General features: G+C 37.5%; 2 protein-coding genes across 3 annotated transcripts; both read left to right on the forward strand.

Moving 5' to 3' along the window:
• The first annotated feature begins 1,613 nt into the window (after positions 1-1,613).
• Positions 1,614-12,730, forward strand: ctdsp2 (CTD (carboxy-terminal domain, RNA polymerase II, polypeptide A) small phosphatase 2). The gene is made up of 7 exons (XM_062426847.1): positions 1,614-2,445; positions 6,245-6,408; positions 8,255-8,356; positions 8,870-8,926; positions 10,428-10,520; positions 10,830-11,015; positions 11,527-12,730. The coding sequence occupies exons 1-7, from the start codon at positions 2,382-2,384 to the stop codon at positions 11,650-11,652; spliced, it is 792 nt and encodes a 263-aa protein (XP_062282831.1). The 5' UTR covers positions 1,614-2,381; the 3' UTR covers positions 11,653-12,730.
• A 2,081-nt stretch (positions 12,731-14,811) lies between these two features.
• tegt (testis enhanced gene transcript (BAX inhibitor 1)) lies at positions 14,812-25,112 on the forward strand. Of its 2 annotated transcripts, none has more exons than XM_062427722.1 (10): positions 14,812-14,960; positions 16,769-16,878; positions 16,986-17,094; positions 19,708-19,828; positions 19,963-20,011; positions 20,959-21,056; positions 21,237-21,316; positions 21,414-21,514; positions 21,715-21,790; positions 23,962-25,112. In XM_062427722.1, exons 2-10 carry the CDS (start codon positions 16,823-16,825, stop codon positions 23,983-23,985), a joined length of 714 nt encoding a protein of 237 aa, XP_062283706.1. In that variant the 5' UTR covers positions 14,812-14,960; positions 16,769-16,822; the 3' UTR covers positions 23,986-25,112. The 2 variants fall into 2 exon arrangements, with proteins under 2 accessions (XP_062283706.1, XP_062283707.1); XM_062427723.1 differs by having other exon boundaries at positions 14,838-14,965.
• Positions 25,113-26,325: the final 1,213 nt, after the last annotated feature.

Consider the following 26,325-nt stretch of genomic DNA (forward strand, 5'->3'; position numbering starts at 1 on the left):
GCAAAAGTGAGAGAGAAAGTAGAAGGAGCCTGGGTCATTGGTTTCACTCTGTCCTCTGTTACCTCTGCACATGAAGTACTGGTGGACTAAGAAAAGGTCTCCCAGCAATACCCTCCTGATGTGGATTTGTTCAGTGGAGGCTGTAGGAGTCTTTCAGATGAGGAAAAACTGGAGTACATGCTGGAACAAGTAGGTGTAGTTTAACTATTTCAACTGTAGTATTTAAAATGCTACGATCTACAAAACATAAGTGATAGTTTGTCTGTCTATTTAATGTTTGTGATGGATATAAAGTTTGCTTTTCTTATTAGCCTACTGATTACATGTCAGCTGTTTTTTTGTTTTTTTTTTGGGGGGGGGGTTATTGTAAAGTAAAATGTGAGTAAGGTATAAATGGCTGCTTTTGGATAACAATCAAACATCAAATACTGATAATCTACCTATTAGAGTCCGACTGATACTGGATGTTTGGGGCTGATGTCATTATCAATATTAGAGAGTAAATTTCTGTGTATTTTCTACCGATATATTGGCCGATAATCTTACTTATACGGAATATATATAAACACACCTTTTTTTTGAATAAACACTTTTGATAAAGATATGTAATGGAGGCATGACATTTTACAGTTTAACGATGAACGCTGCACTGAAACAGTAAGCTTCACAAATAAATTAATAATTATAAATAACAAGAGAAAAAGAACAAAAAATATTTACTAAACTGGAATTATGGAAAATGATCAGATATATATAAAACGCTGCCAATGTAACTTTTTTTAAAATGGCGGTGCATATCGGACAACATAATAATAATGCGCCTATAATAATGCGCGCTAGTATAGCGCCTTTCATACAAAAATTGCACTTTAAATTTAAAGCAATAAAACAATAGCAAACAAGTTAAAATAAACAGCATAGGTTAAAAAACAAATATTAAAACAAACAAGAAGAGACAAAAGTTAAAATAGATTAAAAGAGGAAACTATATAAAAACAAGTCTAAATACAAGATAAAACATCGATTAACTAAAACCTTTGTGGTAAAGGTATGTTTAAAGCTTTTTTTTATTTTATTTTTTTTTAAATATGCACCGATACCGATATATCTGTAAAAGGCCAATATCGGCAGATAATATTGGTTGACGATATATCTGTCGGGCCCTATGTTGGGGGGGTTACTTACATAATTCAGGCTAATAGTTAATTATTTACTGAAGTTGCATACAGATCAAATCAACTAATAAAAAAATAAAGCAAATGCAGATTACAAATAAATATTTACAGATAATAAATAATAATTGAAAAACAACGTTAAATGATAGCCTTGTGTACAATTTAAGATAAAACAAACATAAATGGGCCGCCTGTCTTCATTTATATGTTAATTTAATCCTCGCTGGTTAATGTTTGTTTGTTTGTTTATTTTGTAGATAATTAACGAATATCGTGACGTCGTTGTGTTAAAAAAAAAAAAAAAAAAGCAGCGTTGGAATGTGTTCGAGCGGCGCGTGCGGGACGGGATGGAATGCCTTAGCCACGCCCCCTCCCCCTCCTCCCCCCTCCGTTCTCCCCCACGCGCGCGCACCAATCAGCGCAGGGTGACCGTTTCAAGGCGCCCGCGGAGTCCCAACCGTAGAAAAACAAAACCCTCGCTTAACAACTAAACTAACATTTTACACCAAACTTCGCTCGGGAATCCGTTTTTGTTTCGGTATCGGAAACAGAGTCCGGCGATTGATTCTCGGCCATTTTCCGTCGCTCTTTAAAAAGGCCTTTTTTTGGGGCGATGTTGTTTATCTGTAGTAAAGGGGGCGGCTTGAAACCATCCCTCCCTTGCCCCATTTCCTCGGTTGTTTTCCTTCTCTCGCCTGGATTCTCCATGTTGTTGGTGCTAAAGTGAGGACTTCGCAGCGTCGGGGTTGAAGAAGAAGAAGAAGGGGGGCGATATTTACCATCAACTGTAAAGGAAAAAAAACAAAACAACAACAACCTGAGACGACGGGGCTTAAACGAGACTCGAATAAGGAGGGATACGGCTCCCCTTAAAAAAAAGAGAGAGAGAGAGAAAAAAACAACACATCCAAGTGCCTTGCCCCCTTTACCCAAGGCGGACCTCCGAGAGAAGAAACGGCGGAGGAGTAAAAGAAACGAAGGAAGAAGATAAAAAAACCTCCACTCTGTCTCCATCTTTTTGGCTGTGTATTTTTTATTTTTTTTCTTCCTCTGTGTGTGTGTGTGTGTGTCGGTGAGGCGGATGACAAGTTTTTTTTAGCCTCGGTGAATAATTTGAGTCGACTCGTCCATAAGAAGCCCAATGAGGGATGCCCATCAGTGCTCGGGGACAGGATTTGAGGATTTCGAGGGCTCCGTGATTGTCCGATGGAAAGTTCTGTTATCACCCAAGTGCAGAAAGAAGACGTTCAAGTGTCACCGCCGAAAACAGGTGAGGTGAGGCGGGCCCCGGCTGCTGCTGCTGGTTGTTATGGTGCTGGTGGTTGTTGTGGTTGTTGTTGCTATGTACGTTATCGAACACTTTTTAAACAACAGTACATGTGGTTCGATTTGGCGGGTTTGTATTTATTTGAATTATTTGTTTATTTTTGAATTAGTGCTCAGTATAAAGCCTGTAGTGCGCCCATTTGACAGTTGAGCGCTGCGGACGCTGGTTGAGCGCGGTCTGAGGCGCATTGCCCCCCCCTCCTTCCCTTCCTCCTCCTCCTCCTTTTTCTCTCCACCTCCCCCCTCCTTTTTTTTTTTTTTTTTTTTTTTTACATTTACCAAACAAATCTTCAACATTTACCTCTAAAATCACTTTTAAAAAATCAAGCCTCCATGCTTGTTTACTCACTAGAAGCTGTAACCTGAGCTGTTTTTCATTTCCTTTCACTGATCACCTGCAGATTAAACATTAAAAAAGCACTATAGGTATAAAAATATAACATTTTACACTACAATTTATTGTCTCACCTTGATTTTAGCATGGCTAAGTTATTCCTATGGTGTTTAATAAGAGCTCAAGTTTAAGTTCAGTCTCCATTACGCATTGGGTTTGCCATCCAGAGAGCTTAGCTATTGTTGATCCTGTTTTTGTCTCTCTCTCTCTCCCTTTTTTGTGCAGTGGGTGCTCTCCTCTCTCTCTCTCTCTCTCTCTCTCTCTCTCTCTCTCTCTCTCTCTCTCTCTCTCTCTCTCTCTCTCTGTCTCTCTCTCTCTCTCTCTCTTTTTTTTTTACTGTGCAAATCTCTGTGCCCGCTTCTCAACAACATGTGGTGTTGTGATTATCACTGTGAGTTCTCTCTCTCTCTCTCTCTCTCTCTCTCTCTCTCTCTCTCTCTCTCTCTCTCTCTCTCCTTGGCTCAGTGTAGCTGGTAGTGGTGGGGATCAGCTTTCCCCCCCAAAATAATCGTTTTAAAAAAAAGAAAGGGGGTCAGGTTCAAGCTTTTTTGGCACCATCCCAAATTACCCCTACTACTACCACCACCACTAGGTACAGCATGAGCAACGAGGAGGAGCTCCTGTCACTGCAGGCTGCACTGTACTACCATGTTTTCTTCATTTTTTAATTTATAAACTACAATTTTTTGGAGGTTTTGTTCACATTTTAGAGAGAGAAAGAGGAGGAGGGAGTTATTAGTCATGGATTATTAGCATTAATTATGTTTTTTTTATGTTTTAATATGACCCAAGCAAACAACATGAACCATATTATAGGCAGGTAGTTGTAAAAAGGGGTAGCTGTGGATTATGGGAGGAGGGGGCTGTATAGAAATACCAGGTGCCGCGGTATTGACAGAGGAATGCACAAACACACCCCTCTCTCTCTCTCTGCACACGCCCCATTGTAAGCGCCGTTTCAAAGATTTCGTTGTTTAGAGAGCCTTTTTTTTAAATCACCTCTTCCTTAATAACATCATGCATCATTATTGTAGCTGTAAATGCTTTATTTCTCATTCTGTGAGGATTTAATCTGCTATTATTTCTCTCTCTCTCTGTCTCTCCCACTCTCTCTCTCTCTCTCTCTCTCTCTCTCTCTCTCTCTCTCTCTCTCTCTCTCTCTCTCTCTCTCTCTCTCCCCCCCTCTTTAAAAAGAAACATGGCCGGCATAGCAGAGTGGTGTATAATGTATGTGTTATGTCATACATGGCCCCAATACTCAATCAATAGAGCTGACTGGCAATCAGAAATCCAAATCTACTGGGTTACAAATCCTGTGGTTGGTGTAATATCCTGATAAAAAAGGCTGTAAGGAGTTAAGAAAGGTTTGCATTACTTAAAAAGGGGGAGGGAGAGAGAAAGGATTAAAATGAAGATGAAGACCCCCCCCCCACACACCCTTTTGTTGTTGTTGTTGTTGTGTAACACTGGTGTGTGTCTTCAGAACAGCGAGGGTCAGCGTGGACACTGAGGTTTTACAAGGGCACATTGACCTGTTTTGTGTCATTTATCAACAGTTCCTCTTTGTAGTAAAGAACCAAGTGTGTTTTTACGACACTACACAGCTACCTGGTGGTGGGTATAAGTCCTGCATCTGTTTTGCACGTTCTCACACAAAAAAATGAATAATAATAATAGTAATAAAAAAACAAAATAAACACACATTGAGGAGAGAGGACTTGCAAAGCTAGGTTAAGACACATCAATTTAGTGTTTTTCCTCCTCTTTTCGTAACGGAGCTGCTTGGTTGGGATACCCTCGGGTTTCGGGTTTACGGTGGCTGATCAAAGACCTGCACTGAGCGCTGAGGTGTGACTGCGTGTCCGGCTCACTGACTGACTGACTGTCAGGCTCCTTCTGGTCAGCGTCAGTGCTGCTGCCAGGTCGGCCTCTACAAAAAAAAAAAAAAAAAAGAGGTCTCGGGAGTGTAAAATGGTTGGAATGTTTTCTGTCTGTGTTTTCTGTTGAAGGTACTGCTGCTGAAAAGTGTGGGTTTTCCCGCCCTCTGTGATTATATAACATGTACCAGCCATTTCCAGCAGCAGCAGCAGCAGTAACAGCAGCAGAGGCATTAAAAACAGACTTCATGTGCAGCCTGTGTGTGTGTGTGTGTCTGTGTCTCATCCCTGTAGACAGATGGATGCTACCTTTTTTTAGGTGCACTTTTTACATGTTAGAAGCAACTCGTGTCTAATTATGCGAGAGTTTCTTTAACCCTAACATACATGTTCAGGGTCAAATTTCACTGCTTTTTTTTTTTTTTTTTTTTTTTTTTACATTTGAGAGCTTTAAAAACACCCTTTAGACATTTCCTTTAGCCTAATGTGACCCACAGTATTAAAAAATGGAGACAAAATGCTTCATTTTTAAAAACATTTTGTGTAGCTGATGCTCATTTTTGTATATGGGTCAGTGACAAATAAGGGTGGGTGAGATGTACAATTAAAAAAATATCTTAAAAACAGTTTTAAAAGCAGCATCAGGTTTGGTAAAATGAACATTTTGTATTTTTGTTGGTTTTTGCACCATTTTTTTATACTGAAGACTGAATGCTGCTGAAAATGTCAAATGCTATAACCACAAAAGAATGATAAATATTAAATACTTTGTCCACCTACAGTGTATTTAAGTGTAGTACTTCATTTTAAAACATCAAATGAAAAGAACATTTTTTTCAATATTGAGCAGGACATATCCTAAAAACAAACATTTTGTCTAAATAATTTGTGACAAATGATGTCAAATTTGTTAAAAAGCATAATGTTTCATTGCTAAAAGTGGATTATATTTATTCCACATTGTAGTTCACATTTATTTTCCTGTGTGTATAATCCGATTTTTATGAAAAAACACTGGTTACACCAATTGACACTGGGTTGCATGACGTCATTGACCCATATGCAAATAGTCACCACAAATAGTGATTGTGAATGTCTTTTTTCACCATAAATATACAGAATACACTCTGACAGCTTCATTAAGGATTTATCAAACACTTAATAATGACTGATGGAGGAATTTGAATGAAGACACTAATTATAAGTCAGAATATGAATAGTATGTAAGGGTTAATTGATTTTTTTTTAGTATCAAGATTTTTTTTTACATGTGTGGCGCAAAAAAAAGATTAAAATGACGTGGAGCTGACATGAGTTGTGGGCTGTCAGTCAAAGCCTCACTTAGCATTTTTCCATGTTGAACACATTTGCAGTTTTTCTTGTTTGTTTTTTTCTTCTTATGTTTGTTTTTTTCTCATGAAAGTCTCTCTTTCTTTTTCTCTCTCTCTTTCTCAACGCTGCTGCTCCAACAGGCCAGGTGTGCCGGTCTGCCCTGAAACAGCCTCGGAGTTGTAACATCTTCAAAGCGCTCTTCTGTTGCCTCCAAGCTCAGGATGGCCCCAAACCACCTCCGCCGCTACCGACGCCTTCCCAGCAGGCCTTGCTGGAGTCACAGGAAAATGGGGCGGTTGTCAAGGTAACACTATTATTCTTTTATTCCAGCGATATTTTATATACACACACTCACACACACACACATACACAAAGTGAAGACCTGAGAGAGAGTTGAATCCTGCCCTTTTTTAAAATTATTTTTAAAATGTCACTTCCTTCTTACACTTACACACCTCATGCCATAAAAGAGGCGGTGTTGAAATAGTTTGACCATCTGCAGGAATACATTAAACATCATAAAAACATACTTATCACTTCAAGCAGCTTTTTTTTTTTTTTTTACAACTGTGCACTAAAACCACGACTTCACCTGCCTCTCAACATCTTGAAAGTTAACCGCAACTGTCTGCGGATACGAGGAACGGCTTTGATGCTTCACGCTCGATCCTGAGAGGAAGATAAGGGACGAAAGACGCGATATGACAACAGAGAGAGAGAGAGAGACTATCAATCCTTTAAAACCCTTTAACAGGCAGGAGTGAAAAATAAGATGTTAATTATTATTTTTATTTACTTTGATGTTACTAGGCATCTCATTTGCACCTAAAGTAAACATTACCACAAATAGAAATTTTAAAATATATTGGATTTTTATGAGTTGTTTCTCCACCTGGATACATTGCCTCCTATTAAGGTATAAAGTAGGTATATATTGTATGTATCTCCTGGTGCACATTGCCTGTTTTAAGGGTTAAGCAGACAGTAAGCGAGCGAGAGGGGCAGAGAATGGTGTATTGTGCTGCCCCCCCTTTACCACCATCAATCAACCAACCACCCTGTAATTGCTGAGGTGGAGAAAAAAAGAAAGAAGCCTCGAGCGCTTGCTGCACACGGCCGGCCACGCTGGTGAACACTGTCAGGCTGATGAGAGCGTCATTACTATGGGAGAAAAAAAAGGAGAAGGGGTGGAGAGGCTTTTATAATGAGATGCCATGTTTGCTCATGTCGTTGAGGTGTGTCTCTCCAGCATCAGGAGCAAAACAGGAAGTAGCATCTGTAAGGCCTGGTTATTGTCTCTCTCCCCACACAAAATGAAAGTGAATTAAAACATCAGTAATGGGGGCGGGGGGTTTGTGTTGCATCACTCTCGAAAGAAGATCCTTGTCATTCATTGTTGCTCGTTCATCTTAATTTGACTTTCTTAACAGATACCTTACTTTTATTTTGGAGATATGTTTAAAAAAGGTATTATAAAAGTAAAACAAATACAGTATAGCTTGAAACATATCATATTTCCCCCTCCCTCCCTTTAACCTCACCCACTATCAGCCCTCCCCTCACACTTCTCTGCTCAAAACGACACAAACTACTGCTAACAAATAGTAAGAATTCACACCAGAGACTAATCAGCTAATGTAAAAACACAAGATAAGAAAAGGAAAAGGAGATAAGAAGCGAAACGGTAGATAATGGATAACCCTCTTATGTTATGTAATACGTTAATAATTAATTTCACTTTCACTATCCTCATAAAAGAGCCTCCAATGAAACTAAATCTACCACAAAAAAAAGGAAAAGGGGGGAGGAATCTGAAATGTATATTATAATATCACGGTAATGTGCACTCTCTCCCCGCACAGTTTTAACAGGGAAGGTAATGAAAGACATAAATATGCTAATCCTAAAGATATGCAACATGGAAGCTGTTACAGAATAATGATTTAAGTTTAGTTATTTCAAACCAAACCGAACAACTCTAAAAACTCTTAACTCTTTAATTTCCCAGAGGTAAAATCAAGTGGTCAAAGCTTTTTGATATTTTATATGAATAACTGCACATTCGGGGACTAATCGCTCTCCTTTTAGACACACAAAAACAGCACAGATGAAGTGATAAAGATATGTGTGTGTGTGTTTGTTCTCCACAGCTGTCCGAACCCTCCCTCCTGCCTGAGGTGATAGCCGAGGACCAGGGGAAGATATGCGTGGTCATAGACCTGGATGAGACCCTGGTGCACAGCTCGTTCAAGGTATTAACAAACTATTTGCTTCACCACAAGAAAAGCCTAAAAAAAACAAGCTTATCTTTTTGTTTTTTTCTCTCTATGTCAATGAAAGCAGGCGCATAGTTGTATCGATGTTATTTCAGCGAGAATGAGTGAGTGAGAGCTTCTTCTTCCAAAAAAAAAAGACTAGAAGTGAGGTAAATTACTGTTTATCCAGGTTTTGTATATATATATATATATATATATATATATACTGGCGGCCTGTTGCAGCGGTGCGTTTTTGGTCAGATTCTGCTGCGATTGTAATCAGCTTCTTCACAAAAAAAACACCCAATCATGTGTGTGTGTGTGTGTGTGTGTGGAGAAGTGAATTATGCTCTTGTTTGTGTAGGCTATGCGCTGTTATTTATGGCAGCGATGTTGGGGAGTCTGGTTCTGGAGTTGTTATGTAATGCCATGTGAATGTACACAGCGCGCGCCGCTCATGTGAAAACAAGCAATGCCAACCATCTCTTCTTCTTCTTCTTTTCCCTCCAGCCTATTAGTAATGCAGACTTCATCGTGCCTGTGGAGATAGAGGGGACCACACACCAGGTAAACTACTGTGTGTGTGTGTGTGGAGGAAGAGGAGGGGGGAGGGTGTTTGTGTATGTACTGTGTTGATGTGTTTGCAGCGGTTGTCGAGCTGAAAAAAAGGAAGAAAAAAAAGGGATGGGTCTCATAACTGATCAGCCAGGTTGAAGCTGTGAGAACGGTTGCACGGAGCCCTCTACTGGCCAGATGTTGAGGAGAAAGAAGTGGAAGTGGATGCATCAGCAAAGAAAGGGGGGGAAAAAAAGAGTTTTTAGATTTTATAAATAAGTGATGGCGTTATGTATTATGAAACCTCCTATGAAGAAGGCTCAACTCGCACCCTGCTGCGGATCATTCCTTCAACTTAAAGGGGGCGTAGAGCTTCTCACTACATCTCGACATGTGCAAATGTACTTAACTCAGAAACGTGATTCCTGAGATCGCCCCTTCCCCCACCCTCGACCCCCGTTTGTGCTGGTAAAGGAACCCCTCTGTGGGCCTCTGCCTGGTTCAAGTAATCCAGGATAGGCTGGTTAACACTGGCACGGCCTATTCTTGATTACTTGTTTCAGGAACTGGCCGTTAGCAGCTAAAAGGACGCAACGAACGAGTTTGATGGCACAAATTTAAATAATCCCGCAGATTCAATTGTCCACTGTGGTTGCAACTTTTTAATTTATTTTTTTGTTTTTATTTAACTTATGTGTCTTTTGAGATACATTAAACATACATTATGTTTTTATATTCCTCATGAAACTTATTTAACCCTTACATACTGTTCATATTCATAATTAGTCTCTGCACCAATTCACATTCATCAATCCCCCTTCAGTCATTAATAAGTGTTTGATTAATCCTTAATGAAGCTGTTAGAGAGCAAACAGAGCGTATTCTGTATATTTATGGAAATGCTGATTTTTGAATTTTTTTCAATAAAAACTGGTCTATTTTGTACATTTCCACACAAAAATGTGCATGAGTTGCACAAAAAAGAGCAGATTGTAGTGATGCTGGATGCTGAAGATGATCTGTGTACGTGTTTTTGTCTGACAGCTGTTTGAAACAGGAAGTTAAATGGCTTTAAAAATGAAAAAGTGCAACCTTACTTTGTGTTGTTGTTGTTGTTAGTAAGATCCATCCAGTTAAGATGTTTAAATGACAGTAATGAGCTCTGAGAAGTTTTGAAGGGGTGTCACCATAATCTAGAACAGTCAGAAATGTGGACTAAACAAGATTATTTTGGTTTCAACAAATTGAAAGTATTAATTAACTACATAAAATACTGAAAACCAATTAAAAGACACCTTCCCAATTTCCTGTAACACATGATTATGCCTTCAATCAGCTTTGTTTGTAGCTATTCAGTTGACTTTACAGTATATATGATATTTAAAAACAGCAAATTTTCACATTTGAGAAGCTGGACTGGTTTTTAAACATGATCGAAACGACGTTTATCCGAATAGTCGCAGATTAATTTTCTGCCGCTGTGCTCTTCACTGACGCTGTATTTGTTTCGCAGGTGTACGTGCTGAAGCGGCCGTACGTGGACGAGTTCCTGCAGAGAATGGGAGAGCTGTTTGAATGTGTGCTGTTTACAGCCAGTCTCGCAAAGGTACTTCAGATCCTGAAATAGTAAAAAAAAAAAAAAATCTCAATATTTTATTCAGCACACAAATATCTTGTTTGATGTGCGATGTGATGTCTGATCTATCAGATGTTGCTCTGTTTTCTCTTGCAGTTAGTCGCCTTATTTAGATGACCTCTTCCCTTCTTTTTTATTTTTATAAAGGCCGTAGTTTCTTTTGGATGTGTGATGTGATTTCTTAGCTGTTTTTGTTGAAGTAGAAGGATGCTTCTTTAGCCTGCATATCCTCGCCTGTCCCTCACCTGCTTCCCTACCTGTCGTCTGGCCCCCCTTCAGTACGCAGACCCAGTGACGGACCTGCTGGATCATTGCGGCGTATTCCGGACTCGGTTATTCCGGGAATCTTGTGTTTTCCACCAGGGCTGCTACGTTAAAGATTTGAGTCGTCTGGGCAGAGACCTCCACAAAACCCTCATCCTGGATAATTCTCCTGCCTCCTACATCTTTCACCCTAATAATGCTGTGAGTTTTTGATCCGCTTCTGTCGGCTTTGAATCCGTCATTCAAAAGATGTTGTTGCAGCACCTGCTCGCAGATCTCTTCGTCTTGTTCTGGAAAAAAATCAAGGACAAGAGATGGTTTAAAGTGAACTAACACAACTCAAAGAAATTTACCAAATTTGTTTTGACTTTGACGATTTTCTCAAGCAACAACTGATCAGTTTGTATTAATATGTCACAGAAAAAGCAAACAAAAGACAGTATTTTCATAGTTTAAGTAGTTGACATATTGATCAAATTGACAGACTCTGACTTTGATGTTTTGACAGATATTAAATCACATTGAATGTTCTGTGTATTTCTGATCTCATCCTGATTTACGTGAACATGAACTGAACACATACAACACTTTCAAGATAGATTAAGGACAGATTTAAATAGTACATCTCTATATTTCTTTCTTAATATACTGTATATAGCACTTTAGCGCAGTGGTGCGTTAAAAGTAATCAGTTTCTTCGGTTTCTCCGCAGGTTCCCGTGCTGTCATGGTTTGACGACGTAGATGACGCCGAGCTGCTCAACCTTCTGCCCGTGTTTGAGGAACTCAGTCAAGCCGACGACGTTTACGCCCGGCTGGACGAGCTGCGCGGACATTAAGCTCTCAAGGGACCCTCTGCTCAGCTCCTTGCTTTAGAGCTCCTCTTCCGACTACAATAGAACCGTACAATGAGAATAAGAGTTTTTGCCTTTGCACAAAAAAAAAAATCATCTACCGTTTTAGAAAATTGTATTAGCGTTGGAGGGTTGAGAGGGTTGTTAAAGGAAATTCCAAGCCTGGAAAGAAAAAAAACCACAATGGGTCAGCTGAAACTATAGATCGCGATTTGAGGCCTTTTCCTCTTGAACCTCAGTGCTGATAATATTGACAACCACTATTTGAAGGCACTAAGACAAAGAGTGGGAAACAAGCAACCAAAGCAGTCCCGTCACAATCACTCCAGTTACTCTGAATGAATATTAAAAGTGGTTCTTTTGCCAAAGCAGAAGCCTGCCTGCCCTGACTTGACTTTTTTGGACATTGTTTTTCATTATTGTGCCTTTTATGGAACAACAACAACAAGAAAAAAGAAAAAAAAAATCAGCTTTTTTTAATAAAATTTCCACCAGATTTTATACATTTATTGATTTTTTTCTTTTCTTCTTTTTGTAGGTTGTTTTATAAGGAAATCTATTTTTAAACGGTGATCGTGGTTCTTCTATGCAACCCAGTTATGTAATAATGACATGGACCGTACCTCTCAAGTAGCCAGTCAATAATTGCATTCAGCAGATGTAAACATTTAGCCTTATTTACCTGTAAATGAGCAGCAAAACAAAACAAAAAAAAATCTGTATTTTACTTATTTGTATTGTACAATAAACAGAATTTCTACAAAAACATGCAAATATACATCATTAGTAATCAGATTGATATTTGATATATTGGGGGTTGTTTTTTTTTAAGTTAAGTAAACAGGGCAAAGTCTTTTCTTTGATGGTCCGTTGAAAGCAGACACACTGGAATATGTCGGCACATAGGATGACCATAAAAGCCACAGTTTTTAGTCCAGGTTTTAATAATAAGTTTGTTAAGATGTTTTGTTTGTTTTTCTTTTATTACTATATGACAAACAACCTTGCACTTGTTTTATATTGACAGTGCTGAAAGTAAAAAAAAAAAAAACACAACAAGAAACTGTGCCTTTTTAGAAATTCGGACAGAGAATGGTGTTCTGCCTGAACAGAGATTCGTAGGCCTACACACTCTGAGTGTCATGCTGGGCGTGAGAAAACACTGTCAAGAGCAAGTGTAATGCCATGTGGCGGTGGTACTTGCAGTGCAACACTTGAAAATATCAAATCTGATTTTTTTAACATGTGTGTGCGTGTTTTTTCTATATTTATTGGCCAAAATCTGTATTGTCCAGTACTTCGTAATGCTTCATATTTTTTTGTATTTGTAATCCATTTGCCTACTTTTGAGGCTGGCCTTGTGTTTTAACTGTTTTATCTGTGCCTACGTAACATAACACTTTGCTGTCAAAAGCTCATGGATTATTCAAAAAGAACTCCGCAGTTAAATCGGTTCAATGAATACATTTAAATCCAACATTCAATCATGCAAGAGATGTTTTCTTCCTCTTTTTTTCCATTTTAAATTCATTACAACAAATATTTTGTTGTTTGGGGGTATGTTTCCTGGGTGATATGGTTTTTTTCTTACGATGTTTAATGTCTGATGCAATTATTGTCTGCATGTTAACTAGTCAAATATGACGATGAAAATGTACCAGTTGTGATGACCAAAAGTATTTGTTTTGAGAGAGTCACAATTTGTCTTTCGTGTATCAGAATAAATCCGAAAACTCATTTTGTCTACCTGATCTGACCAAAACTCTAAAAAGACAATGTGCTACCAGTTTTTATTTTAAAATAAAAATTGGTTATATTTTACTCTCTTTTTGTGTTTTTCTCCCCTTTGATACAAAACACTTTGTGCCGTTAGTCTGTCATATGTTCATGTCGTCTTATACATGATTTAAGTTTCATTTAAAGTCATTAAATCTTTTTGTTTTCAAGACATACTTATACTTCTGATGCACTTTGTTGCTAATACTTTTAACAACTTTAACATGAGACTGGCAAAAGTACATATCTGAATACTTCTTCCATCGGTTATAGTATGTAAACAGGGTACTACTTTTTTAGATGCACATTTATTTCCATAACCAACACTAAGTCTAAATATTAAATTGAGTTTATATAAAATATACATTGAGCTGTTACGTACTCATTCATAACATCATATTGCATGTACTATGACTCATCAGTGACTGACTTCAAACTTGCACTAACTTGCATCAGCTCTGAATTTACTCCAGTATAATCAAAATCTGTTCAATAAGCCAAATATGAAGAATATTTAAAGTAGACATAAGAACAGTGAAATAAACATAGTTGTAATAGAATTTGGTATATATATTTAGAGAATAGAATAGTAATAGCTGTGAAATTCAATATAAAACTTGAAATATTGACTGTGCAAAGAAAATATGAACTCTGTGTATGATATGAAGGTGACATGTGCAATAAATAATTAAAATATGTTGCAATACAGGAGTCCAGTTTGAGGAAACGCATGATAGTGACAAGTAAAAGAGGGCTGTGAAGTGTAAAGTCCAGTTTGGTGTCCGCAAACCAGCAGCTTCTGGAAAAGATTTGTTCCTGAAACGTGAGGTCTTAGCCAAAAAAATGTTTAACTTTTCAGGCAATATATAAAAAAAACTAGAAAGTCGCTGCTTTGTTTGTTGACGGTAAGGTTTCGGCCATTTTAGATGTACTGACTGAGAACAGCGTTCTTCTTTCCGCACCCGCATATTGCGAACACTCGCCTCTGATTGGCTCTGATCCCGATATCGCCCTAATCTAACCAATCTAACTAACGGGGGCAGCGAGTACTAGCCAATCAGAGGAAGAGGAGGGCGGGGTGTTATTCTTCGGAATGCGGGTGCGGTTGGAAAAAATAAGGCCCGAGTTGACACACTAGGAAGTGCTTCTTTTTTCTTTTTTTTCTTTTTTTTTTATAAATATACATGTTTTATGTCACTCGCCCCTTATACGAAGAGTTAAAAAACACACAAAGTTGCTTTAATATGGAATAAAATATAAAATAAACGACTCATTTAACTGTATTTTTGCGATTTTTTTTAAACCGTTGGGAGTCGTTGCTACGGTCTTCTGGGCGTTTCCATGGTGACATCACTAGGGCCGCTGTAGGAGCTAACTGACACGTAATATTACCTTCACACACACACAGACAGAGACACACACACATACACACACACAAAAACATAAAACAACACAGGAGCAGCAGGAAGGAAAGAAACTCCCAGCTGACAGCTTTGAGTTCACTGCAGTGGTGAGAGGTAAGGTAATATATTATTATATTTTAATTTCGGTGATAATATCCTCTCGTATGTGTCTTTTTTTTGTTTTTCCTGAACTCGACGATTGAACAAGACCGCGGCCTGTGTTTAATGCTAACAGGCTAACATTAGCATCACCGTTTAAACACACAGCAGTCTTATGTTGCTTCACTTTGTCTTTCTATTTCTCACAATATATTACTTAAAAACGCGCTGGGGGTCATGTTAACAATTAAAACGACACTGGTATTTGCTAGTATGTTGTAGGAAGTGTAATATGTGATTGTGCGCTAGTTTGACATTTCTAGCCTGTTGTGTAATGCTGAAAACCCTCATCTAACTACGCACTTCTGTCCCCATAAGGTCCGATCAGTGACCTGCTGAGTGGTATTTGTGTGTGTCATTAACACTGGGTGGAAATAGTTACTCACATAGTATGCTTAGTTATGTAAAAAAAAAAAGTAGCACTAATCTAATGCAAAAATAATAATACTCCAGTGCAAGTGAAAGTATCTTAAAAGGAAAGTATGCATTTAATAGACTTAGTTCCTTGTTAATGGGGAAGGATAAGGTTAATAGTTTTACAAGTTAGACTTAAAATAAAGCAATAGTCAGGTGTGCCAAATGGTAATAATTCCTAATCTTCTTACTAGCTATTAATATATCCTCTTTTAATCTAAGTCCACACAGTTATTTAGTTTAAAAGATGCATTTAAAAGTTGGTGTGAAGCTCTTAAAGTGGATATCTGCCACATTTACAGTCTTTTTCCCAGTCAAATTCTCTTTCTGTTGAGAATTATGTGAAGTATAATAACAAAAATAGGAATTTTGGGACAGAAAATTGTAAAGATGAAAGCTATCTACTTGATTTGACTAATTTTGGATGGTTGAAGCTTCATAAAGTAGATGTCTTCCACAGTTTCAGTATTTTTAGTCAAGAAAAAAAAATCACCTTTGTGTTTTCCTGTTCAGTTTCAGAAGAATCCAAACAATAAAGGGGGAATTTGGCATTAAAAATACTTATTGTATTGAGTATTTTGGACGGCGGAAGCTTCATATTATCTCCAAAATAAACTTGTAGATACATTTTTGCACAAGAGGAGGACTTTGTATTTTGGCCTCTAACACTCCCACAAGTGTATAATGATTTCCATATAGCCAGTATGAACTGGAGGAATGATTACAGCAAGAAAAACCTGTTTCTATGTTAATTTTGGGCTCCCGACTGTTGTTTTAAGACAGACTTTTATAATAATTACCGCTTTTCTCTTTCTGTTGACCTATTTCTCTTTCTCCCTTTCATACACATACACTTATGGCTTGGAAACAATCTTATAATAATAATAATAATTATTATTATTATTATTATGGCACATATAATTACTATATATTTGCTTTTGTTTAAAAAAAAAAAGCCTATTTCACTGTTCATTTGGGCACCTGTTGTATTAATGGATCATTGTTATTAATACTATATTATTTGGAAGTTTAATCTATAGCAGTGCATACATTTATCAAGTGTTTTGTGTGTAAAATCCTAATTTAAAGAGTAGATATATGTGTTAAATGCAGGCAGTTGATTTAAAAGTACAATATTCCCTCCTAAAATGTAAAAAGTACCTTAAAATTGTTCTTAGTTACAGTACTTGGTTAAATATATGTAGTAGTTAGTTGTTTTCCATCACAAATCATTAACAAATGGTCACACCTTTTGTTATCTCTGAATGCTTCACACTCAGTGACGCCCGGTACGTAGTTTAAATTCTTTCCTTTCACTGTATTCATGTGGTTTTTTCTTTCTTTTTCAGAGGAGACATTGTCTGATCCAGAATCTCTTCAGATCTCAAATCTTCGGTTCCACCATGAACGTGTTTGACCGCAACATCAACTTCGACTCCCTCTTCAAGTTCTCCCAAATGTAAGTAAACGAGTAGCAGGATGATACAGAGCAATGTAAGTTATTATGAATCTTTATCTGCTTCATGTTTACTGGAAGCTCTTTTTCTTCTTTTTCTTTTTGTGCAGATCTCATTCGACCCAGGTGCACTTGAAGAATGTGTACTCCAGCCTGGCCGTGTGTATGTTTGTGGCTGCGGCCGGCTCCTACGTCCATGTCGTCACACGCCTCTTACAGGTAATGCTAACGAGACGCGGCAGAGGTCTACAGCCTCGTTCACACACTGCACTGGAGTGACTTTCACCGTTCACACACACGCAGCTACATTCAGGAACATTTACGCCTCTAGTGCCTTTTTTAATCACGCCGTGGCAGCGCTGGAATAGACGGAGCAGCAGACGGTCCAGCTGATGATACGTACGGATGCTAACCGCCATAAAACTAAACAGAAGAAGAAGAAGAAGGGGCGAGGCCAGATGTACGTGTACAGGAAGACGTTTCATTATTTTTAGGAATGTGGCGGCCATGGAGCTGCATGGTGCCATCCGTCGTTCTTGTGTTGTTTTAAATAATCAACAAGTTTGAGAGACGAATCACATGAAAGTATCAACAAGGCGACCATAAAAACGTTGTGGATTTAAAAAAGTCACCAGCAGAGGCGTCCTGATTGGTTCACTCGCTCCAGTATAAAGCATTAGACAGATGTAACGCTTTACATGCTCGCCCGTGTAATGTTGCAGCTTTCATTCACAGCCATACTGGCATTTTACCCGACATGTTACTGGTCTTGAAGTCTTGAGGCGGGAAACTGGCGGTAAGGCTGGACAATAAATCAAGATTATGTCGATATCGTGATATTTTATAGATATCGTCTTAGATTTTGAATATCATAATATCGTGATAAGGAATAAGTGTCTTTTCCTGCTTTTTAAAGGCTGCATTACAGTAAAAATGTAACTTTCTGAGCTTAACAGACTGTTCTATTATCTGCCTTTATCCACTTACTCATTATATCCACATTACTGATGATTATTTATCAAAGATCTCATTGTGTTAATATTTTGTGAAAGCACCGATAGTTATCCCTGCAATACTGTCAAAATATTGATATCAAGGTATTTGGTCAAAAATATTGTGATATTTGATTCTGCCCATATCACCCAGCCCTAACTGGTTGGTACAGATTTCCCTGAATATCGATCCCTCGTTCTCATTCACAGTCGACACCATGCAGGAAAAGTTCAGGGGTAGACGGCAGATGTGAAATGGATTTACCTGTTCAGGTCCAGATCCTTTACAGCGATGTAAATTCAGCCTTTTAGCAAACTACAGACATGAATACTTTATCCTCCCTAATCTAACCTCATTTTAAGGTTTTAGTTTCTCTTTTGGGGTTAATGAGGTAAAGCAGGAGCGACTCAGACACTCAGCAGGCAGACATTTCTCTGTTCTCTGTTAAAAAACTGCTGAGAATGACACTGAAGTGAGAATAGCTGGTCAACCTTAAGAGTCAGTCCACCTTAAGTGAGCCTGCTCATGTCTGACTAACTATTGTCGTTAACTTTGTGGCGAACCACCTTTATTTCCTTAGCAGGTGAGGAAACCACAGACAGCTTTTATTCACTGTGCCAATCGTTCCACCACACCCATCACACCCTGCTCTGTTCCTTAAAGGAGCTTCACAACTATTATAACAAATGATTCACATAGATGTCCTTTGGAGAGAGGGGACTTGAAACAGTATGAGAGTGAAAATCATCATCAGCCCTTTTATATTAATCTTCCCTGAAAGTTATAATGTGTAAAGTGTTTTATATGTTTTACTTTAGTGGTGAGATAGATTGCTACAAAACACTGTGAGACCTCCTGAAGTCAGACTGACTTCTTCCAAAATCACCCGTTCACAACAGACACTCAATAGTTAAACAGTAAATTAGGATTTTGGACACTTGTGAATCATTTTGAGTCATTACTGTCAGATGTGGAGTCATGCAGAAGTGATTATTGTTGTTTTGGGAGTTGTGGACACTCCTTTTTTTTTTTTTCCTCCATTGAGGGATTTTTAAAGGCGACATATATCTCTTTACTTAGTGAATATATTTACACTCAACATGAATGAAGCTGTGAACACTATAAACAGAGTCACTGCGGAGTAAACACGGAGTGATTCAACGCTGAGTTCATCCTTTGTTTCGTGTTTAATGTGAAAACAGATTCAGTTTGCGCCCGTAGAAACTGAACAGACTGTTTGTGTAGGCGGACGAATACTTCAGTCAACATTAATACAAGATTTACTGATTATTTCTATTTATTCATTTTAAGCATTTTCTTTAACCGTTCCCCCTCATTACTTTGAGACCGACGGTTTTAGATTGAACTGAATTAAATATTTGTTAAATACATGTAAGATGTTATTAGTCTCACAGCTCAAAGTGCAGGTCTGTGATTTATAAACAGGAACACAGTAAAAAAAGTGTGATGAGAACTTTATTTAGTCCAAAGGAAATGTTCTGTCTTATGTTTCTGTGATTCTGTTTTGTTCATGGACATCAACTTTTTAAACAAATGAAAAAATACTTCTGTGCTCGGGATTGAAACATTTCTATTTTCAAGATCACTTTATTGTGTAACAAATATACAACCAAACACACATTCATCACAACATACACAGTTCACATTCACCTACCAACATATGCTTAAAGGAAAGTTAAGACTGAGATGACCACAATAAGTATACAATTAGCACTTGAAAAAATTGTAAATGAATAGTAAAAAGTAGCAAATATTCAATTCAATTATTAATGAGTGTTTAGTGTCTTGGCCCTGTTTTGACTGTGTCTGTGTTTTCAGGGAGGCCTGCTGTCCGTGCTCGGCTCTCTGGGAATGATGTTCTGGCTCGCCATGACGCCACACAACCCCGATACAGAGAAGAAGAGACTGGCCATCCTCGCTGGATTCGCTTTCCTCACAGGTAAACCGAAGCAGCTCCGAGCAGATGAAACAGTTATTATACGTGCTAGCGGAGCCGACTTCGGTCACTCACGGTCACGTTAAGAGTCTGTAGTGAACTTACAGATCAGTGTTTGTCTTCCTGTCTCTCTGCAGGCGTCGGCCTCGGACCCTCACTGGACTTTGTCATCAGTATCAACCCAAGGTTTGTGAGCCGTTAGTAAATGTTCAACATCTGCACACACGCAGCCAAACAGCTGGCTGAGTGACAGATAAACATGAAAAGCTCTTTAGTTTACTTTAGTTTATCAGCTACTCCTCCTGGGGTCGAAATTAATACAGAAAAAAACAATACAGTTATATAAACCCACAATATTAAAAATAATAATAATACTAATAAACTTTATTTATAGAGCACCTTTCATACAAGGCATGTAGCTCAAAGTGCTTTACAGATAAAAATACAACAGAGAAATTTAGTAAAATTAGCTGTCATTTAAAAATGTTCACAGAGCTCACTTCTCGTACAGCTTTGGATGGACTGTTCTATCATTTTGGAGCATAATCAAAGAATGTTGTGCTTCCTATTTTCTTATGGTTGTAGTTATGTATATTTAAAAACCCAGCTGTGGATGAGCTGAGATCACGTGAGGGATTATAGAATGGCAGAGAGTCTTTTTGACAGCTTTAAAAACAAGTAAAAGAACCTCTAAATCTACTCACAATATTATACAAAAATACCATACAAGAAAAAAGATGAAAAAAAGAGAGGATGCAAAAGAGTAGCAATAGTTAAAAGCATACAGGAAAAAAACACACAAGAAAGAGAAAAAATAAAATAAAAAACACAAAAAATGTAGACAAGATTGGAAAAGAAAAGAATGTCATCCCCCCACTAGTCCAGGATGACATTCATGGTAGTCTCTTGGCACATTAAACCACCCTAAAATAATTATATATAAATATATATATATATATATATATATATATGTATATATATATATATAAGTATACAGCTACAGTTTCTGACTTCTTATAAATAAATAAATACAATCTAGAAAATGATCAGCAGATATATCGATATATAAATGTGATTGTGTGTACTTTTTAATTAATAAAAACTTAGTTTATTCTGTTTTTTTCTCTCCTCAGCATCATCGTGACAGCCTTCATGGGAACCTCAGTGATTTTCGTCTGCTTCACTCTCAGCGCTCTCTACGCCAAACGCAGGAGCTACCTGTTCCTGGGAGGTAAAATCACTTCATTCATTATTTATTTATTAATCAGAGAGATGCTGTTTTTTTGGGTTTTTTTTTAAAGAAATAACAACAAAAGATTTCACAGCATTCAGTAGAGTTTCTCCTCCTTTAGATAAGCGACACAAACTTCATCTTTACATGTCATTAACTTCTTCTTCCTCTCCTCCTCAGGCACTCTGATGTCCGGTCTCTCCCTCCTCTTCCTCATGTCTGTGATGAACATGTTCTTCGGTTCTGTGATGCTCTTTAAGGTAACATAAAATGTTCCTCACGTAAAGTTTTAGCTGTTTGTCCAACTTTATTTTTGTAAATCTTCATTTTTTTGGTGTTTTTTTTCTCCTCCGACAGGCACACATGTACCTCGGGCTGATCATCATGTGCGGTTTCGTCCTGTTCGACACTCAGCTCATCATCGAGAAAGCCGAGAACGGAGACAAGGATTACGTCTGGTGAGGACTTTTAATTCTCCGGCTCTTATCCACACAACCAAATATGATGCAAATGAATCCTGTAGAATAAAAGACTCGTTCATACATCAGCTGAGTTGCCACATACACGCTTAACTTTTAAAGCCTCGAGGTATTAGATGACGTGGATTATGTGCAGAGTAACGATCCTGAAATAAACTTTGTATGTTTTTATTTTAAAGGCACTGCGTGGACCTGTTCCTCGACTTTATCACCATCTTCAGGAAACTGATGGTCATCCTCGCCATGAACGATAAGGTACAAAAGTTAAATCCGGTGATATTCTGTATTAAGCTTCTGGTCAAAAACTCCAACATAAAAAGAGGAAAAAGATCGTCTGTGAACTGATTCGACTAATAAACCCTGATATGAAGCATCTTGTTCCTCTTTATCACAAAAGCTCTGTTGTTAAAAACTCATCAATGAGTCTCAGTGTTGGACTGTTAATGGATGACGTGCTAATTAATGTTTGACACCAAATACTTCACACCGTCCTGCTGCTGAAAACACTCATTAACCTTCCAAATGTGTCTAAATACGCAGCTGAAAATAGTCCCTGACATTATTTACTCCTGTTTAATCACAGGTCGTTTTTAGAAAGTTATTTTTCCTTTCTTAAAAAGAAAAGCAAGAAAGAACAGAGGCTGTTTTTAAAAAAAGATTCACAGACAGACTGAAGAAGTCAGAAAGTAACGACAGAAAAATGTAATCGTTGGTTTTGGGTTTTTTTGTGGGATTTCCAAAAAGATGATGAGCTCGATTTGTAAAAGTTTAGATTAATGCCCGACTGGGTCCGATACCGATATTAAGGAGTAAAACATTCCAATATCGATATATCACCCGATAATTTTATATATAAAGAATATATATATACTTTTTTTTTTGCAGTGGTCCCTTAAAAAACAAAGATGTGTAATGAAAGCTGTGATATTTTACCATTTAACAATAAACTTTATAGTGTAAAATTACGTCAGTTCTCTGAAACAGTTAAACTACACTGGGAATTTAATAATTATAAATATATATAATATAAACTTACTAAATAACAAAAACACATAACAAAAAACCCATGTGTCTGTATATATATTAAAGTTGAATTAAGAAAAAAGGATCAAATATATATTAAATGCTGCTATATGACCTCAAAAGACACCGAACAACGGAGCTCTGAAAGTTAAAGAGTTAACATTTCTAAATGAGCGCTCACATGTAGAAAAATCTGACAAGAAAAATACAAAATATCACGTCTGACTGTGTTTTAATAAAATGTTTTGATTAAATGTTGTTATAAAAAAATTGTTTTAAAACAAACATTTTCTCTCATTTCTCTCTGCTGGAGCCAATCAGCCAATCAGACACTTCAGTTTAATCTGCTGCAGTTTGAGATATTTCAGATTTCTGCCTCCAACCAATTAACTGCAGGTCATTAAAGGTCGTTAAAGGTCTAAAAAAGCACAATAAGACCTTGAATATATATATTTTCTTACCAGCTGAAAACGTAACATCAGTCTGAGCTTCTTCACTCGTGTGTTCGACCATCAGAGACTCTTCATCTTTAAACTTTAATTTGTAGAGGTTCAGTTCTCACATCACACTGAAAATGGACACATGTCAATTTTAGCAAAATATGTAAATCAAAGAGGTGAATTTGTGAATATTGAGCTCTACAAGTAAAAGTAAACTTGACTTAAATGAATTTATTATTTTATAATCAATAAAAAGGTATCTAATTGTATTGTGAGCAGTTTTAAAAAAGGTTAGATAAAGTCTTACATTTTGTCAACCAGCCTGAGTTTAGTTTTAGTGGTTTACAAATCACAGAAAATTACATCAGAATAATTTAATATCAATTTATTATATAAACTTAATATCAGCACGTCTTTTCTGAAACATTGTCCCAGTTACTCTGTAAATCCATCGATCTCCCTGTTAAGTTTTTACCGGCTCAGACTGAAATGTTTACTGAGTTCGTTCACTTTGTTTACATCAGAATTTAAAAAAATTAAACTTATCTGCTCGGCTTTTAATTGTTAAAAAAACTGTAATTAACTTTCTCTTTTATTTAATTTATATTTTTAATCTATTTTTACCTATTTTTTTTACTCTCATTTTATTTACATTTTCTAAACATTTGTTATCACCCTTAGTTTCTCTTACGTGCTCGTCGTTTCTTATTCCTTTTCTTTTTGTCGTCACTCGTTCTTTATCTTATTATCAGCTTGTTAAACACTTTGAACTTCTTTAACCTGAATGAAAGCTGCTATATAAATAACGTTTGATTGATTTATTGATGATTTGGGTGAATTATTCCTTTTAATTTGTTTGGATATTACCTTTTTTAAAATCAGTAAGAATGATATGTTTTTATATTGTCAAACTAATAATCCTCTTTCTTTCTTTCTTTCTCTGTTTTGTCTTTTTTTTTTCAGGAGAAGAAAAAGGAGAAGAAGTAGAAAAGAAAAAAGTTTTGAGTTGCTGGAAATTTTAAAAAAACAATCTTGTCAGACGGCACAACTCTCGAAACGCACTTGATACTCTTCACTCTGTCTTCATTTCTTGAATTAACTCATGTGGTCTTATCATTATTATTATTATTATTATTATTATCACTGAACTTTACCTTTTTATTTTTTTGATTTATTCTTTTTTTTCTGTTCAGACTTACAAACAAAAGGTTGAATGTAAGTTTTTATGGCACACTAATAATAATTACAATATTAATAATAACAATAATAATGCTAGACACTGCAGTGAACATGCTTGGCCTGTAGAGGGGAGTGTTGCCCCTTTTTTTGAAGACTCCCTCCCTCCTCCCCTTTCCCAAAAAAAAAAACACAGAAAAGCTGAGCATCACTTCCTGATTTTCATATTACTGTTATTTAGTGCCATAAATTAACAACATGATAGACTCCTTTTTTTTCTTTTATTTTGGCGAGTCATGTGAGCTTTTTCTGAGACTGATTCTTTTATTTTGAAGACATGTAATTAACTACTTACATCCCTTGATTTTTTGATTATTTATAGTTTGTTCCTTCTTTTTTAGTGGAGATACAGTATGGTGTCCCCTTTTTTTTTTTTGGCAACAGATTTCCTCCTTTTTAAAGAATTACCCCCCCTCTCTCCTCGATCTGTAATTAATCGTTTTTGTTCCCCTTTTTTTTTTGAAAATATGTCGACCAACATTTTTCTTTTTGAGTAGACGACGCCTGGTAACCACGAGAACCCGTCAGACATCACGACTGACTCGGGCCAGTCTTACGTTTTAGGATGTTGGCAGTTGAGAAAGGAGGAGGAGAAAGACGAAGAGGAGGAAGAGTGGGAGCCATCTGTCCCTTTTTAAAAGACAAGCAAGCCACTACTCAGACCAACTCTCCCTCATCACCCCCAACTTTGTTAATTTCCTAAATATCTGTTGTCTAGGAATTAGTTTGCCAAAAAATGATGATGTGATGTTTAAAGGGTATGATTTTTTTTTTTTTTTTTTTTTTTGAAAGTGTATACTGTGAAGAATTTATTTTATTGATGTAAAATTGAAAACTAATAATTTGATACATTTGCTCAAATAAATGTGTTAAACGTACGATGTCATTCTCCCGAAATATATTTATTAGGGGTATGCATCTGTCCAATATAAGACGATCTAATGCGTGTTTAGATACATGGGGTACGATACATTCAGGAACAATAATGGCGCTTTCCACTACACATTTTCAGCACGACTCGCCTCGACTCGGCACGGTTCCTTTTCCATTACAAAAAAGTACCTACTCAACGTGGGCGGGGTCGTCATAGCACGGCTCCGCGAAGCTGCCGTGACTTCGTTTTATACGCGACACAAAACACATAAACAATGGAGGACATTGAGGCAGTGGTGTACTTGCTGCTGTATGTGGCTTTCTGTCACACACAAAGCAAGAAAATTGAGCCGTATGGCTGTAACTATGGTTGTAACGCTGCTGCCGGTATTTAAAAATGCCGGGTTTGATTCTTGTGTGGGACGGCTCATGACGTTTCCAGCGACAACTACCAATCAGCGGCCAGTAATGTGTCGACGTCACATTTTAGTACCGGCTTGGCTCGCTTGGAACCTCACCAGAACAGGTACTAAAAAAGGACCAGGTACCAGGTACTTTCCCTAGCGGAAACGCAAAAAGAACCGAGGCGAGTCGGGGCGAGTCGTGCTGGAACGGTGTAGTGGAAAAGCGCCATATGATTCGATGGGATACAATGATAGATACTCTAGGCCTTTGTGTCTCAATTTGCAGAGTAGGACCCACTGAACTCTGACCGTGACGTCACTGAGGCGTTCTATACAGCATACAGCATTAACGGGTCATCAATAGCTGCAGACACAGCTGGAGCGTGCAGCGCATACTAGACACAGCCGTTTATAGGTCATAGGTGTGGATGCTCACATCATTATCTTTATAGTTATAGTTATCATTCTTAGTGTGGGCGGCTTTTTACATACACTATATTGCCAAAAGTATTTGCTCACCTGCCTTGACTCGCATATGAACTTAAGTGACATCCCATTCTTAATCCATAGAGTTTAATATGACGTCGATCCACCCTTTGCAGCTATAACAGCTTCAACTCTTCTGGGAAGGCTTTCCACAAGGTTTAGGAGTGTGTTTATGGGAATTTTTGACCATTCTTCCAGAAGCGCATTTGTGAGCATGGCCGTAGCTACAATTGAGGACACCGAGGTCATGTCCTCTGTATTTTTTTCTTGAAGTTTTGTTTAATTGTGAAGTGAAAATAGCCGACGAGACAATTATCCTTGCATCAAC

This window comes from Scomber scombrus, chromosome 10 (genome assembly GCF_963691925.1).
Source record: "Scomber scombrus chromosome 10, fScoSco1.1, whole genome shotgun sequence".
Taxonomy (NCBI): domain Eukaryota; kingdom Metazoa; phylum Chordata; class Actinopteri; order Scombriformes; family Scombridae; genus Scomber; species Scomber scombrus.